The sequence below is a fragment of the Pantherophis guttatus genome, chromosome 3, assembly GCF_059756535.1.
Source record: "Pantherophis guttatus breed Tessera chromosome 3, ASM5975653v1, whole genome shotgun sequence".
In the NCBI taxonomy this organism is placed as follows: Eukaryota; Metazoa; Chordata; class Lepidosauria; order Squamata; family Colubridae; genus Pantherophis; species Pantherophis guttatus.
Window position 1 is genome coordinate 105,200,047 of NC_142065.1, and position 16,734 is coordinate 105,216,780.

At 40.3% G+C, this 16,734-nt stretch overlaps 1 protein-coding gene and 1 long non-coding RNA gene across 6 annotated transcripts in view; one reads left to right on the plus strand and one right to left on the minus strand.

Annotated features, from left to right (window-relative positions):
* SEC16B (SEC16 homolog B, endoplasmic reticulum export factor) overlaps nt 1–14,248 on the plus strand; it is a 76,126-nt gene extending 61,878 nt beyond the window's left edge. For 2 of the 5 annotated variants that reach the window (XM_087890148.1, XM_087890147.1), the window contains exons 21-27: nt 1,240–1,310; nt 2,098–2,244; nt 7,027–7,137; nt 11,453–11,588; nt 12,349–12,413; nt 12,744–12,830; nt 13,413–14,248. In XM_087890148.1, coding sequence (XP_087746274.1) covers nt 1,240–1,310; nt 2,098–2,244; nt 7,027–7,137; nt 11,453–11,588; nt 12,349–12,413; nt 12,744–12,830; nt 13,413–13,496 — 701 coding nt within the window. In that variant the 3' untranslated portion in view covers nt 13,497–14,248. Of the gene's footprint in view, nt 1–1,239; nt 1,311–2,097; nt 2,245–6,220; nt 6,399–7,026; nt 7,138–11,452; nt 11,589–12,348; nt 12,414–12,743; nt 12,831–13,412 lie in introns of those variants that run through there. The other 3 variants (XM_034409731.3, XR_015733199.1, XM_087890150.1) reach the window with 3 other exon arrangements.
* On the minus strand, nt 6,507–12,140 carry LOC117661172 (uncharacterized). The gene is made up of 2 exons (XR_015733200.1): nt 11,943–12,140; nt 6,507–8,132 (listed from the first exon to the last, which is right to left on the minus strand). It is a non-coding gene; the product is annotated as an uncharacterized LOC117661172 (long non-coding RNA).
* Nucleotides 14,249–16,734: the final 2,486 nt, after the last annotated feature.

Below are 16,734 nucleotides of genomic sequence, written 5' to 3' on the forward strand. Positions count from 1 at the left end.
ATTTGTGATTGCTTCTAGGAGAAAGAAATTATGTAGGGAAATCAGGTCACAGATTGGATTCAGGAAATGTCTAACAAAAGAGCTGCTAAGGAACAATGAGACCCTTTTTTTTGTTTGCCTGCTTTCTAAAAGCACATTAAACTGAAGGCTAAAATAGATGTGACATTAATCACACTGGTTTGATATTTTTGTTGCTTTATAAATGAAGAGCCAGGTCCTGCTGTGAAATATATGCATTTTCTTTTTACTCGCCCAGGCCCCAAATCCTATTTTTCTTTTACAGAATGTCTCCAAACAGAGGCCGATGAAAATATGAGAGTTCAGAGAGCAGAGTTTTATTAAGAAAAGGACAGAAGGAAGAGACAAGTATCTCCTCCTTTCTGCTCCTGGATTAGTAGCCCAGGTATTAAAAACAAACACAGAAATACTGTAACAGGTTGGGAAAAAAAGCCTTGACTTTTTTTGGCCAGGAGAGGGCGTGCTCTCTCCTCCTCTTTTCTAAATTCTTCAGCACTCCTGCTTCATGGGATGTCAGTGCTGCTTTTCATCTGAGAGAGAAAACAAAAAACAAAAAACAGGGAAAGTCAAATGGAAGGGGTACTGCATGAGAGAGTGTGTGTTTGTGTCTGTGTATTTGAAATTTGTGTCATAAGCTTCTGTAAACAATGATACCATTACAATGCTAGACCAAATGTTAAATTCCTCATAGGTCTATCAGAAAGTTTATTTCACCTGCTCAGCCATTGTAACAAAACCATACCTAACACAGTGATACATGAGGAAAAATTAACATTGTTTAACATTTTTTGTAAAATAATGAAGGAGCTGTAATCATCATAGCAGAAAGTGTGTTATTTTTCCTCCCAAATAAAATTGGAATGAAAAAGGTTTGAACGTGAAAATCAGTGGTGGGTTGCCCCCGGTTCACACCAGTTCTATAGAACCAGTAGTAAAACTGGCGGGAGGCTCCGCCCACCAACCCCAACGTCATCAAAACGCTTGTGTATGGCCCCGCTGTGAACCGGTAATAAAGGTAAGTAGAACCCACCCCTGGTGAAAATGTTTCTTACCTGTTTTTGTCTGCCTCCTTCCATATATAGCAATGTATCTTTATCAGAAGGCAGAGGTTTTAGTTGCTCAGAGCTGCTTCTAGGGTATGAGGGTGTTCTTTGGATATTATTCCACTATTTACGGGAGCTCAATTTCGAATAGTGCTCTGAAATTTTGTTTGGCCTGCAGGGGAGACTGTGGAATCTTGTGGTCTGGACCATTTTCCTGGTGATCCAAAGAAACACATTCCAGAACATCAGGTGAGAGAGGGAGAAGAAGATCTATGATGGTGGCAGGATCCAGGAGTCAGAACTAAGACTTTCCCCCCTTCTTTTTGGCAAACATAGCAATCCTAGACTAATTATTGTTTCAAAGCCATCCAGGTGGGCAATTTTAATAAGCCTTTAATAAGTCTTATGGCATATTTATTATTATTCATTTGATTTTAATTCCCCCTCATAACTTTTATAAATAGCCAACTCAAGGTAACAAGCATATCTAATACTCCTTTCTCCTCCTATTTTCCTGACAACAACTACCCTGGTAAGTGGGTTGAACTAAGAGAGAGTGACTGGCCCAAAATCATCCAGCTGCTTTTCATGCCTAAGGCAGGACAAGAACTCACAGTCTCCCAGTTTCTAGACCAGTGCTTTAACCACCACACCAAACTAGCTCTTATATATATGCCACCTGTCTTGCTGATTCTGCTTTTTAAAATTAGGGAACACTGAATTGAGATATTCCAATTTCGTGTATCCCACTAGTGACTCATGTATTATAAAAAGCAGCAGTTCTGTGATGAAATTGGATGTGTGAAATTTGAATACTAAGACTAAATTCTAGTTGGCCTTGAGAAAGTCACTTATCTTCCACTTTCCATCTTTAAAAGTATTGATTTGTTGTAGGACTGGAAACAATGATTTGTCTTACAAATAGGATGATAAACCAATTATGGGTTTAGGCTACAAACAAAACTATCATTTAGTTGTTTCTATGGACCTGCTCTGTTCAGGTTACTTTGTGCTGTTGTTTTCTCTTTGATGCCAGGCCATTTTCAATGCACGAACCCGGACTGTCTCTGAGAGTTCCACAATAACCCTTTCCGAAGATCCACCTCAGTCCTCAGAAGCTTCCCAGGATGAAACCTCATCGGAGAAGAAATTAGTGGAGAATATAGAGCAAGAGGTAGTGAAGGTGAGGCAATCTTGTTGAAATTTCGGCTGTTATTATCTGAAAATTATGCAGTTGTGAATGCTAGGATTATATTCTGTTCTACCTTGAAGATGGTGGGATCATTGTAGGCAATTGACCCATGCTGAAATTCATACAACACATAACTGCATTGTGGCAGCCAATTCATATTAACTAAGAAATAAGCCGTATTATATATTTCATTTATTACGTTCCAGTGTGTATTATGCAGGCTTCAGTTCTGAGAAAATCAATTTAGATCTAGCAAAAGAGGCCATCATTGATTTACTTATTTACTATTTGTATCTATTTGCTTTAACCTGTATGTGTATTTATACATTTTTTTAAAAATAATTTTTTTCAAAAGGTCAATCGCAAGCAATGGAGTCATCTGGATTTCTGAAAGGAGGTTGATAAACAGGGTAAATGCAATTGACAAAGTCTCCTCCTTTTCCATGGTCCTTATATGAGGGAGGAAGCCTAATTGTCACTGTTCATCATGCAGAAACTGAATGGATTTGATTTACTTGAAATACATGTTCATGAATGGCTTTAAAAGCCAAAATCAGCATATTAAATTGTACCTGACACCTGCTGGTGACCAATGTAGAGCCCTAAGCCCCAGTGTTAAGTCTGAATAATGACTCTCATTCTGTAATAGATAAATTAGAGCAGTTGTAGTCTTTGAATAGTCTTGAAGTCTAGACTGCTTTGCAAAAATCTAACTGGAACATGACAAGGGCATGAATCAGGGTCTCAAGGCCTCCTCCAGGAAGAGCTTCAAATGATGCACCAGTCAGTGCTGAGCAAAGGCCCTTAATTATAATCTCCCATTATCTATCCAACAATAGCCATGAGTCTAAATGATTCACAAATCACAGACCTGTTATTTCAAAGGGAGGACTATCTCTTCCAGAATTATCACTGGTTCAGAGAGAGGCATTATATGGCAGTCCACGGACCCCTGCAGTCCATGGACCCCTGGGGGACACTGATGTCATTCCAGGGGGTCCGCAAAGAAGAAATGTTATAATTAAATCTTGAGTTCAGTCTTGGTGGTCTGTGGCCATGGTCTGTGGTCTCCAGTATTTGAGAGGTTGCTACAAAGAGAAGGGAGTGAACTTATTTTTCAAAGCACCAGAGGGCAGGACAAGAAACAATGGATGGAAACTAACCAAGGAGAGAAGCAACCTGGAATTAAGGAGAAACGTCCTAATTAATCAATGGAACAGCTTGCCTTCGGAAGTTGTGGGTGCTTCATCACTGGAGGTTTTTAAAAAGAGATTGGACAGCTACTTGTCTGAACTGGTATAGGGCAATGATGGCGAACCTTTTAGGGACCAAGTGCCCAAACTGCAAACCAAAACCCACTTATTTATCGCAAAGTGCCAATATGGCAAATTAACCTGAATAATAAGGTTTTACTACCAGTGTGGGATTCAAATAATTTAACAACAGGTTTTTCCTAATGACCTGGTAGGCGTGGTTGGGGGTGGTCATGTGACTGAGTGGGCATGGCCAATCCTACATCACTCATGTGGATGGTGCCTGTATGAGACAGGCAGGGTTGGGGAGGGAATCCAGGGGTCTCTGGTGGGTGTGGCGGGAGAGGGGAGTGGGAGGAAAGAAAGATCCAACCTGTTTGTGTGTGTGTGTGAGAGATAGAGAGCACACTGCTGCCAGCCCTGATATAACTCAGCCTGGATACGCTGATATAACTCAGCCCTGATATAACTCAGCCTGGATACGCTGATATAACTCAGCCCTGATATAACTCAGCCTGGATAGGAGCCTGGATAGCTCTGCAGACAAGGCACTGTAATTTAACACCAGCTGTCTGCAATTAAAGTAAGTTCGAATCTTGCCAGGCTCAAGGTTGACTCAGCCTTCCATCCTTTCTAAGGTAGGTAAATTGAGGACCCAGTTTGTGGGGGCAATAAGCTGACTTTGTATAAAATATACAAAAGTATGAAGGCTATTGCTTAACGCACTGTAAGCCGCCCTGAGTCTCCGGAGAAGGGCGGCATATAAATCAAATAATAAAAAAACAACCTCTCTGAGATTATATCGGATCTCTCTCTCTCTCTATCCCTCTCCCTCTCTCCCCCCTCTCTTTCTCTCTCTCTCTCTAACACACACACACACACACACACACACACACACACACACACACACACACAGAGGTTATATTGGATCTCTCTCCCTTCCTCCCTGCTTTTGGCAGGCTTAGAAAGTCAGCCAGGCCCAGCATGCTGCGGATGGCCCTCGCTCACCCCTTTGCCTGGCTTCCCTCCTCCGCGGTCTCCTCAGTGCTTGCTCTCCTTCCCCAGTCTATCTTGATACAGGTGGCAATGCAGCTCACATTGCCCTTTGCAAGCCTGCTGTCGGTGAAGCTGGGTGCTGGTGAGGACTACCTTTTTGCCTAGCTTTATCCGGCTGTTGGGGGGGAAATGGACGAGAGCCTGGGGAGGAAGCCTGTGTCAAGCTAGACTGGGAAAGCTGGCTGTGAGAAGAAGAAAAGCCAGGTGAGGTGGACCCAGATGCTTCCCGAATCCCCGAGTCCCAGAAGCAGCAACCTCGCACTCTCCCTTCTCTGCTAGCCCCCTTCTTCGCACAGGATCGCACAGCAGTGGGAACGGAGAGGGAGAAGGGGGCAGTGATGGCCGCTAGCATTGAGGGGAGAGTTCCACACAGAAATGGCAGCATGCAGGAACGCCGTCCCCTCCTCCCTCTCCATTCCCGCTGCTGGGTGATCCCATGCGAAGAAGGAGGCTAGCAGAGAGGGGAGAATGCGAGGTTGCTGCTTCTGGGACGAGGGGACTCAGGAAGCATCTGGGTCTGGCTCACCTGGCTTCCTCTCGCAGCCAGCTTTCCCAGTCTAGCTTGATGCAGGCTTCCTCCCCAGGTCTCCATCTGTTTTCCCCCCGACAGCCGGACAAAGCTAGGCAAAAAGCCAGTCCTCACCAGCACCCAGCTTCACCGACAGTGGGCTTGGAAAGAGCAATGTGAGCTGCGTTGCCACCTGCACCAAGCTAGGCTGGGGAGGGAAAGAGCGTGAGTGAGCCAGTGGTGCTTCCTTCCAGCCTTTGCCCACAGCCCCACACCAGGAGGCTGAAGTTGGGATTTCTGCTCCCCTCCGACCCGCACGTACCTTGGCAACGGGACTGTTTCTCTCTGCCACCTTTTCCTGTTTTGTCTGCCAGATCGGTGCAGGGGACGAACCTAGCTATGCTGCCCATTGCAACTAGGAATCTCAAAGCTGAGAATGAACGTTTGTCTTGTAGCCAGCAGCAAGGGTGCTAGATCGACCCTTGCAAACTCCATCTCTTGAGGAGCCCGGCCGAACTTTTGCACGCCACTTGCTAAGGCAGAGGGTGGGGTGGAGCTAATAGGTGGCCAAGCTAAGTGCCTGAAGAAGCCCAGCTGGTTGATGGGGAGGCGGGGCATCTCAACACTGGCAGCTCTGCAGGAAAAGTAACTGCTTTTTTTTTCTGAGCCGAGTCGACACAGGGTTGCATTGTGGCTGTGCGTCATAATGGGCTTCAGGAGGAGGACAGGATCTCTTCTCCTCCATTGTGAAGCGCATGAGTGAAAAAGTTCACTCAATCAATTCCAACTTTGTGAGATCTTTTTCTTTCACAAGAAGCTGGAATTAATTGAGTGAAACACAAAGGAGAAACGCAATTGGAGCTGGGCTGGGGTGACTGCATGCGTGCCCACAGAATGGGCTCTGTGTGCCACATCTGGCACGCGTGCCATAGGTTCACCATCAAGGGTATAGGGTCTCTTGCTTGAACAGGGGCTTGGATTAGAAAACCTTCAAGGTTCCTTCCAGCTCTGTTCTGCTTGATTGAAAAGGTATTTAAAGCAAGTCCGTGGCGAAGAAAAGATTGAGAACCACTGCCATATGTTTTTGGACAAACTGTAACTCAATTTACTTGGGCTTCAACTTTAATCTATTTCTTCCCAATCCATACAGCCTTCAGGTCCCCATGATATCCTGATATCACCAGCTTGGCCAGAGTAGAGACGCCTATCTGGGTATAATCAGAAAAATGGCAATACCTGATCCCAAACTGATAGAGGTCTTCTCCCAGCAGTTTACATAAATATTAAACAGGAAAGAGAGATGCTCCCTATTGTAGCAGGTAAGGGGTAGATCTCTCTTTCCCACTATTGCCATTCGAAACCATCCAATCATGGAACCAGTGTAAAATATACTTATATATGATTTCAGAATAAGGCTTAGATGAAGTAAGAACAGATTGAGTCAGACTATGGAAGTTTAATGGATCTTTCATGTTCAGAATCAACATGCCATTCAAGATTAGGTATGAGGACAAACAACAGGGAAATTAGTTTGTTTCCATGCTTACATGTGAGCTTCTCAGAAACATTTAATTGGGTTCTTTTGAAAACATAATGCTGGACCAGAAGAAGAATTACAGGAATGAAAAACCACTGTAGATGAAGAAGATGAGGTTGGGGGAAGGCTCATATTCTCAACAGTAAAATGTGAGATTCCAGTTCTTCCTGCTCCTTCATAATTTCTTACACTATTTTACACAATAAGCCCTATGGCATGCTTATGGCTGGATCAGAGACTCAATGTCTTCTATGTCTAGAAGAAGAAAAGCCCAGCATGTTCCACTCATTTTTTTTTTAAATTATTAAACATTTTTTAAAAACAAAAAGAAAGCTTTAACCCTTTTTCTGTTTTAACAGTTTCGCATCAGTTAATAATTTCATACTTATACATTCACTCAAGATTTTGTATCCCTCCAGACTACTGGTTTTGGCTGGTTCCGTTGGTTCCGTTCCAAGGCAAATAAAGATGAAGAAACTTCTGAAAAAAATCCAGTTGTTTCTTTGGACTCAACTGCTTCAGTTTCTCAGGTAACAAAGGCTCCATTTTTTAGAAGAAAGAGTTTGGGGTTTTTTGGGGGTGGTAGTGGTGGTTTCAGCAATGTGTCTTCAGAAAAATCTAGTGTTTCTCAGCAGCAGCAGAATCTAGCAGAACAGCAGGAGCTACCACGAATGGTCTTTTAACTGATAGCAGTTCTGAAAGCATCCAAGGACCCCAGCTTGAAAATATTATCCTAGATCTACCATTTTAGGAAGACTGAATACAAAAAGTGGGATCACTATTGCTTACACAGCATATTTGCGTTTTGTAGGAAACCAGTAAGATACTGGAGTTGTTGGGGGCTTTGGGAATCTTGCATTATATCTGCTAGAGGCTTATGTGGTGGGGAGGGGAAGACTGAACTACAAGGGAAACGCTGGAACTGACAGCTTTATCTGACACGCACACACAAAAAGTTTAAGGATTACCTTGTATGCTCAACAGAATCAAATAGTAAAGCTTTTGTCAGATTGTATCACTTTCAGCTACTGTGAAGATCAAACTTTAGAGCGCCCCTAATGAACCCAAGTAAAAAAAGAACAACTGTAAGTAAAAATGAACGCCACAGTCTGTTTGCCGATAGAAAAACAGCATGCTGAAGTGAAAACTTGGCAGGATCCTCTCTGACATTTCTTGTTTGTGCAGAAAGGTTTTCACATGAAGGAACATTCTTTCTTCCTTCTTGCACCCTGCAGTTGGTGTGTCTAAATAAAAATCCACAGATGCATTATTCATGTGTTGTCTCTTGTATTGGCCGTCTTCTCTTCCACTGCCCTCATCTCAGTCTTTGTCTGTTTGCTTTCCCACCTCAATTTCCAACTTTGTACGTACCGTATAGTACCTCCAGTTCCCACTGTGAGTGTTTCGTTAATATTTATGATGTTGTTAAGGATTTATTGGATTCTTTTCTCTTCCACCTATCCTGGCTTCAGGTTAATTTTTCTCTAGCATTTCTTTTCATTCATTCCTTTTGTTTCTTCAGTACCTAGAGATAAAGAAATACTTGCTTATTTTTATTGATTACTTTGCACTTTTATTGTATGGGGATAATAACATCGTTAATAATGCAGTTACTGATACCAATAGCAGGCAACACTTGGGCAATCTTGAGTAATCTCAGAAAACTGGGTTGAACCTGGTTAACACTTGGATGGAAACCACTAGGAAATTTTGGGGCTGTAAGCTAAACTGGGAAGTCAGAAAAGATTCAAAAGAAAGCAGTGGCAAATAAGGATTACATGTATTTAAAGTTGTTGCTTTATATAACTGCCCTTCTTGCAAATGTAACTCTGGATGGCTTACAATAAAAATAGCTAAAATTAAATAAAACACATATAATACAAAAGATAAAAAAGACATCATCTGTAATCATAAACAATCATTAACACAAGCAAGAGATAGGTTCCAAATACACCCAGAGCCTTAGGTTCAGGCACAAAAGCAAGACCAGAAGAGTCAGGACCAACCTAACGTCTGGAGGGAAGATGTTTCAAAGGGTGGATGCCACAGCAGAAAAACTCTTCAACTCCTTGGCAACCGCCATTCCTTTGTTGATGAGATCCAGAGCATATTTCTGTTGCTGGATTGGGCAGGAAGGGTAGAAACAACCAGGAAAACACTTTCCCATATGTAACTTGATCCCAAGCTAGGAAGGGCTTTAAAGTACCTTTAATTGCTTCTAGAAGCAAATCAGTAGCCAAAATAGCTCAAAGAGTAGTGATATGGTAACTGTGGCTACCACCTGCTCCTTGACCTTGAATCCAAGAGGACCCCCACAGCTGTTAGAGGCAGTACCATCCCATCCAGGACAAAAGATGGAGGATCCTTAGATCTAGGAGGTCCAAAATACCTAAGCCACACAGTCTTGCTTGGGTTGACTTGAAGCCTGTTGCACTCAACCCAAGCTATCACAGCTCCAGGAACTGAGACAGAATCTCCATGAGATTATTCAGCAACCTGAAGTGGAGATATAAAACTGAATACCACCAGTATGCTCATGGTACCTCATCCCAGACAGTTGGATGACTTCACTCAGAGGCTTCATTTAGATGTTGAACAGGAAGGGAGGAAATACTGAATCCTGTGACACCTCTGTACTGCAATGAACACAGACTGAAACAAATGCTAGAGGAAGTAAGAGAACCAGTATAACACATTTTTCCCCATTCCCAGTTCCTGGAACTAATCCGGAAGGATATCATCCTCTTGCTGAGAGGTGAAGATGAACTAGGATGGATCCACTACTTCCATCCTCTTCCCACTAGGGGTTATCCAAGAGTATGATCAATTCTGACTTGGTCCCATACTTAGGCCTGAACCCTGATTGAAAAGACTCCAGATAATTCACTTCTTCCAAGGGCCTCTGAAACTGCAGTACAACTACCTTCTCAACAACCTTCCCTACAAAGGGAAGAGACTGGATGAAAATTCTCCAGAAAGTAGGGCTGGACCACCAGTTCTTTAAGAAATGGCGGAACCACCCACTTTGTCAGGAATTAATCACTGCCTGGATTTGAACCATATATCCCTTGCCAGGAGGCCTTAACTAACCAGGGATATGGATCTAATATTGAGTTGGTAAGAATTGTTGCCCCCAAATCCTACATGAATATATTTGTATAGTTACCCAGACTTGAGAGATGCATTTGAATGAGGTTGAAGGAGACATGAAGGTGTATTGGAATAAAGTAGTGTTGTTGGAAAATTTATGATCCAGTCACATAGGATTATCCTAACATTCAGTGGATATCAGAGACGTGATGAAAAATATGTACTTGCCGTATTAAATAGGACCAAAGTTGTCTTTTAAAATAACTAAGAGAAATGAGACATCTTGCCTTTTTTTGCTTCAAAGTTTAGGATTCAAATCCTATTTAGAATTCTATGACAAGAACCAGAATAGCAGAGAATAAGGAGGGAAGAAGAAAATGGTTTTTTAGAGGAGGAAGAAAAAGAACCAACAGAAAAGGCCCCGGGAACTGTCTATCCCTGAAACTTGTCTTCAGGAATCGATCCTCAGGTTTTCTCAGACAATATTGTGTTTCTTGGCTTGGAAGTTAACTTTCAATTTCTCGGCTAGTTTGGTCATTTCTCACTTTCTGAAGTAAACTTACAGCCAGATGACATATAATTAGGTTTCTTTGGGGGAGAGGCAATTAGAAAATAAAAATAATTAACTCAGACGATGTGTGCTACAGCAGTTATAGGTAAAATGGTGTAATTAAGAATAAGATGGAGAGATGGTCATGCTTAGGAGAACCTAGGAGTTTTCAGAAGTACTCCTCCCTCCATTGAGTTTTCCCCCTTCAAATATTTCAGGAAAGATTGAATAAATTTAGTAGCGCCACACTGAACAGGCTGGCCAGATGTGGCTACAGTTTTTATTACAGGCACTCTACTGTCCAAGAAAACATTGAAAAATGAAGAGAGATGTTTTGTATCAACAAGTGTCAGCCCTAGTGATGTTCATGGTATATCAGTTCTTTCTTCCCACATTGATCTGGCTTCTCTCTCTTTCAGTTGGTTGGGCTGCTCCCAGGAGATTTGCATGAATTAATTGTATTCCTAAAGCATTTTGAATAATAATTGTTAATAAAGAGGAACTTTCCAATATAATGAATAGGCTGAGCTCACAAAATAGCAGTGGGAAAAAGACCTTCTGATCAATTTGCTTCATTTTGAATTTCCCTTGGCAAAAAAGAAAATTGGAAATGCAACGGAAGTATACTTGAAACATCTAAATTAAATATTTCTTTGCAATGCCCTATCATAGCTATCTTGGTCCTTTGCTTTATTTCTAAACTCCTTTGGTGCAAGGTCCTTTGTACTTCCAAAGGACGAGCAAACTTGCCTTAAAGTTGAGTCCCTACATAACAACTAATGCTAACCATTGGACAGCTCACATTCTTCTAGGACTCCTCTGGGAGTCACGTGTGCTTTCAAATGGTTGCTTCATATTTCAGGATTTATTTATTTATTTCTAAGATGTATATGGCCAGCCCTCTTGTAATGTGCAACTCTGGGTAGCGAACTTCAGTATTAAAAACACAAACAATAAACCAATTCAAAAAGGAAGAGAAAAAAACCAGGCACCCAATCCATAACAATAACTATTAATCTCTTTGGTCTCTGGGCTCCAATCTTACCATCCCAGTGCCTGTGAGAAATGCCAGTTCTTTGCTGATTTAAGGAAATATAGTGGCCTGCCAGATCTCAAGGGAAAGCTTGTTCCACAAATTTCTCAGGAAGGTTGAAGGTAATAGCCAGCAATTTATTTCATCACTATTGTATATTTTCCTTCTCTAGGAGAAAATCACTCAGCCCCTTTTGGTTTCACCCATGAATGAGGCAAAATCTATGAATGAGACAAAATCTATCGCATGTCATTGCCCTCCTCCCCTTTCTCCGACAGAAGGCAATCCTTTTCCCAAGAGATCTCCAGGTAAATATAACCCTGCATGTTTCTGAATTATTTGCTCAATATTTTGTTAGTTTAGTTATAACTAAAGATTTTTTTGTTGCCTCAAATGGCAAGATAGGTAGGAAATAAATATAATAATAATAATAACAACAGCAGCAGCAGCAACAACAACAACAATATTTCATGCATAGAAAATTTTGGCATTTCATCTCCTTTTTTGTTCATAATGAAACCCTAAATTTTTGGTATACCCCTCAACCTTTGGTATCAGGTTCTTGGAGACAGGGAAAACTAAAGGGTTTTGTCATCAAGGGGATGCAATAGAGAAGTATTCCTTCCACACATAGTCTTTACTGAAAGACCTCTCAAACTTACCGCAGTGCTGAGGGAGGGGGGAAGTATGATGGATCTTCATAATTGTGACTGTGTCCGAATGGTCATGTGATTCTGATTTGGGTTTTGGGCAACTGGCCCTCTCAATTTCAATATCACAGCATCCTGCAGTCACATCAACATCATTTGTGACCTTCACTACTGGCTTCTGACAAGCAAAGTCATTGGCAAGAAGTTGGCAAAAGGTCACAAATGGTGATCACACGACCACAGGATGCTATGACCATGTGAGATTTACCTAACAATACAGCTGGCACTGCCACAATCACTGTTTTAAGTCTGTGTGGTCACCTGACATTACACCATATCTCCCCGAGGACAACCTGTACTACTTTAAATCTGAGCCATCATGATCTACTTTTGAAAAACGTATCTGTTATTTCTCCAGAAGCTCAAAATTCACAAGGCCATAGCAGCATGGAAGCAACTATCATTTCAGATGCTGGTGATCAGGTGAGATGTGGAAAACAGTGTGGAATACAAAATGAAACCTTTGGTTTGGAAAAAAATGTCATTGGGGAAGTCAGAAATCTAGTCAAACAGACTTTCTGGCAATCCAGGTTGGAAGCCAAATGTTGTGGCAATTTCACTTTTGGTGGTATAGTACATTCCAGTGATAGGTTACCATGAACCTTTCCAATGTTTCAGTTACCAGTTTCCATAATAATCTTGATTTGGACTTATTGGATATGAAATTCAGAAATATATGAAACCATAGGTAACTTACTTCTAGCTTTTCTTGATTACTCTTGACAATTCATAATTTACCCCCTGATATTTCAGACTAGTTCCTTCAGACATCAGTACAACCCTGATAATGTGCCTCTACCCCCCACAGAAGGGACAGTTCCTATGTTCAATCCTGCTCAGGTATGTGAGATTACACATGTAAAATGGGATGGGTAGGTTAAGAAAGAGGAGTTTCAGGCCTATGCTATAAACAGCAACCTAAGAAAGTTATCAATAGAACAATGTGAATCTTTCAAATACTCCTTTAGAATCCTTCTAATAATCCCTCAATAATGGAAAGAGAGGCTCATCTAATCTAGATAGCACAAAATTGGGAAAGATCGATACAATTGAACATTTTGCTGCAGACTAGCCAGGAGGGAGACAATAGCTTTTCTTTGATGCCAATCTCTTATCCTAAAGATATACTTTCTGTATGTATGGAGAATTAGGAGGAGAAATATATAGGAAAACCTGTGTTCCAATTGTTTAAGCAATCCATTATGACTTCTCCATCAAATGTAGTTTTGAATGAGTTCATTGGCAAAAAAATTTGGGTAGCGTTCTGAAACACAGTGTAACGTTGATACTTCTCATAACCATTTTGGAGCTGCAACGGTGCAAAAATATTGACATCTTAAATATTCTTATTGTGCAGTCAACAATAGATGATCTGAAGACTATGAAAATTGCCAATGTTACAAGATAATTCTTTCTTATCAGGTCATCACACCAGCAGCCTCCGGCACTGGGCATCTGCAACAGAATTTTCAGCGATACTACCCACATCATCTGCAATACAAATAATCCAGGATACTCCTATGACTGTCCCTCTGATCAGAAGCCATTTCCTTACCCGAAGATGGCAGTTCTATGTTCTCTTTGCTACCCTTCCTGTTTACTGGCATTTGAGCTTGTTATCAAAAGGATAACAGCACAAATATGAACTAATGGATAAGCCCCTTTCATTTTTATTTGCCTGGTACTTTTAAAAGACAGTTTTACAGCAGATAGTATAGAGATGGACATAAAATAAAATCCCCCCCCCTTATTTTCTGTCTTCCGTTCTAAGAAGAGAGCTATTAATAGTCTACATTGCCACTTAATGCAGGTATTCATAATCTATTGCTCAACTGGCTTGAAATTTTAGTCCAAACATATTTGGATGGTACTAACTGGGAAAGAACAACAAACGTCTTTTTAAAATAAATGTACATAGCATTTCTTGTATATTTGCTTGAGAATAAATCTCAGTTGAGATCTATGTAATTTTGGGGCAAATTAAATTATGCTGCTTTGTACTGAAGAAGAACATATACTTAAACATAGCTACTTGGGAATAAATCTCATTTTTAAAATTTGTATGTTATTTGTTAAGAAGTTGTATAACATACTCAGGGTTTGGTTCCAGCCCCATATTGTATGAAAACTTATACACACACGCAAAATTATTTTATGCAGTGCAGAATCTTGAAATATTTTACATATCATCCCAGTAATAAAACCAAAAATTGTAGTCCAGTTGATGTTCTTGTTAATAAAAAGTGCTGGCAGTTAAATGATCAAAGCAAAATGGCTTTCTTTTGCAATACGTGTTTTCTGGATAAAGTTATATTTGTTAGCATACTGTTGTACTCCTCATTGCTTCAGTTTTGAATCACCGAAGATTTTTGTATCAATATAGGAAAAAGTTTTCCACTGTTGTAGCCCTCAATTTGCGACCTTGTGAACTAGATCGTAGTTGCACTTTTGATTATTTGAATTTGAGAACCTTGTCCCAGAGTGTATCTTTTCCCTTGACCCCTTTGGAAATTATCTGATGGAAATCACATTGCTGGGAAGCATAGATAAGCTGCATTGTCTTGAGAAAGCTCTGGTCAGAAGTAATCCTACCTGGAATACTTTTTCTGGTAGACCTTTTGTTAAGTGCTTGTAAATTAATCTGTAAAATCATAATCACATTTTTTTCTCCTTACTTTGATTTAGGGACTATGCTGAACTGCTGAATTGTCTTTTAACCCTATACAGCATTGACATTTGCTTGATACAAATCGGTTTGTGATACGTTTAAATACTGTGCAAGGTATTCTTTGTCAATTGTCAGTCAAGAAAATGAGTGAATGAACAATTGTCTTGTGAGTTTCAGTTGCCATCAAAACCACAAGACTCCCAGCAATAACATAGGAAGTGTTGTGTAAAACCAGTAAAAATGCTGTCTTTTCTACCAACTATTTGACATTAGTGCAGGTTCCCTAACTTAAAGCTGCCACTGACTTTCCAACTTAGACCTTAAAGTACATGATATGAAATCCTACGTGGCAAATGGGACAAAATTGAATGGTTTATGTGTAAAATATTATTAAGGTCAGAGAAGTTCTGTTGTAGTTCCTTGTAGCCAAATCTGGCACTGTCTCATCTGGGAAATGAGATTTTTTCCCCCAGCAACGTTGCTCATATACATTTCAATGTATTTCAATGTCTTCTATCAATGTGTTGCTATCTCCTGCTCCTTACTTTGAAGAGCTGTGTAAATTTGTGGTGTTTTGAGTGGATATTCTGGAGTATGAAGTGCATAAATACGCCAAAGGGTATTTTCTATATAGTCTAGTCTACAGAATTTACTATTGAGACTGCTGGGATCTGCTCATGTTCTGAAGGCTTTGGGAAGCCCTGGGAATGCTGTTCATGTAGTCAACAAATTTATCTCCAGAGGATGCATTTATATATATTTACAGTACATTTATTTTATTTTATTTTATTTATTTTATTTATTTGATTTGTATACCGCCCTACTCCCGAAGGACTCAGGGCGGTGAACAGCCAACAATAAAATACATAAATACACAAAATTTAAAAACCCGATAAAATCAAATTTTTGGCCCAGACAAATTAAAATACCCCAATAATTTAAAAACAGATTAAAATTTACATATTTTAAAAAGGGAAGAGATCATCTTTCTAAGCTTTCCCTGCCCAACCCCAAAAGATTCTGAGCAGGATATGGCATCAGCCAAAAACATAATCAATAGCAAATCCAAATTAATGTAAAGCAGCTGAAAAAATAACTACAAAAGCAAAGCAAAAATAAAACCCAAGGTAAGCGCCCATGATAAGTGAGCTGGGATCAAACACATGTTGGAACAGCCTGTTTACCAAATTGCAACAAGAAGATGCTGCACGTTGTTCTCAGGAAAAAAATACCATAAAGTGGAGGCTGTTATGGAAAAGGCAGGCCATCTCAGTCATGCGCCATGAACCTCAGTCAGGGGTGTGAATTTTCAGTAGACTCTTTCCATATGATCTGTCCAGAGCAGATTTAATTCTGGCAAGGAATTGCCTGATTTATCTCACTGCTGTGCAATTCATAGTGTTTTAAATGGGATTTTAATGGGATTTTAAATTCAGGGTTTTATAAATTGGGCCTATTATTTCATAATTTTAATTATTTTTAAATAGTGTCTGTCTTTGTGTTTTTAATTAGGCTGTACACCGCCCTGAGTCCTTCGGGAGAAGGGCGGTATAGAAATAAAATAAAATAAAATAAATAAATAAATAAATAAAAAATAGTGTTAAAAAACAATGTCCGCAGACTCAGAAACCAATGGAGCAACTTTGGGTGCAATTTTGTATTGTACTAGCTGAAACTTCTGAGTGAGCTCCGGAGACTCCTTGCAGAGTAGATTTCAGGAGTTCAACTAATGGTGATCCAGGCTAATGGTGAGTTACTAAGATCAAGCTTTCTAACTTTCACTGGCTATTTAAATAGATTAAAAGTCAGGAAGAACCCCAAGTCATGAACCCCCTGACTTCCTTTGGGATCACTGTAAAATTATTGCCAGTGTTTCCATGTTAGCATGCTCTCTTTTTAGGCCTGGTTAAAGATGGAATCACTATTATACAGAAAAAAAAGAATCTAGTTTATTTGTCTGCTTGATATTAATTTGTCTGACTAATAAAACCGCATTTTCAAGACTTCTGAGTATAATTTATGATTATGGGGAGACAAGGAGCATACTAAATAGAGGCAAACTGGTTTACATGTACA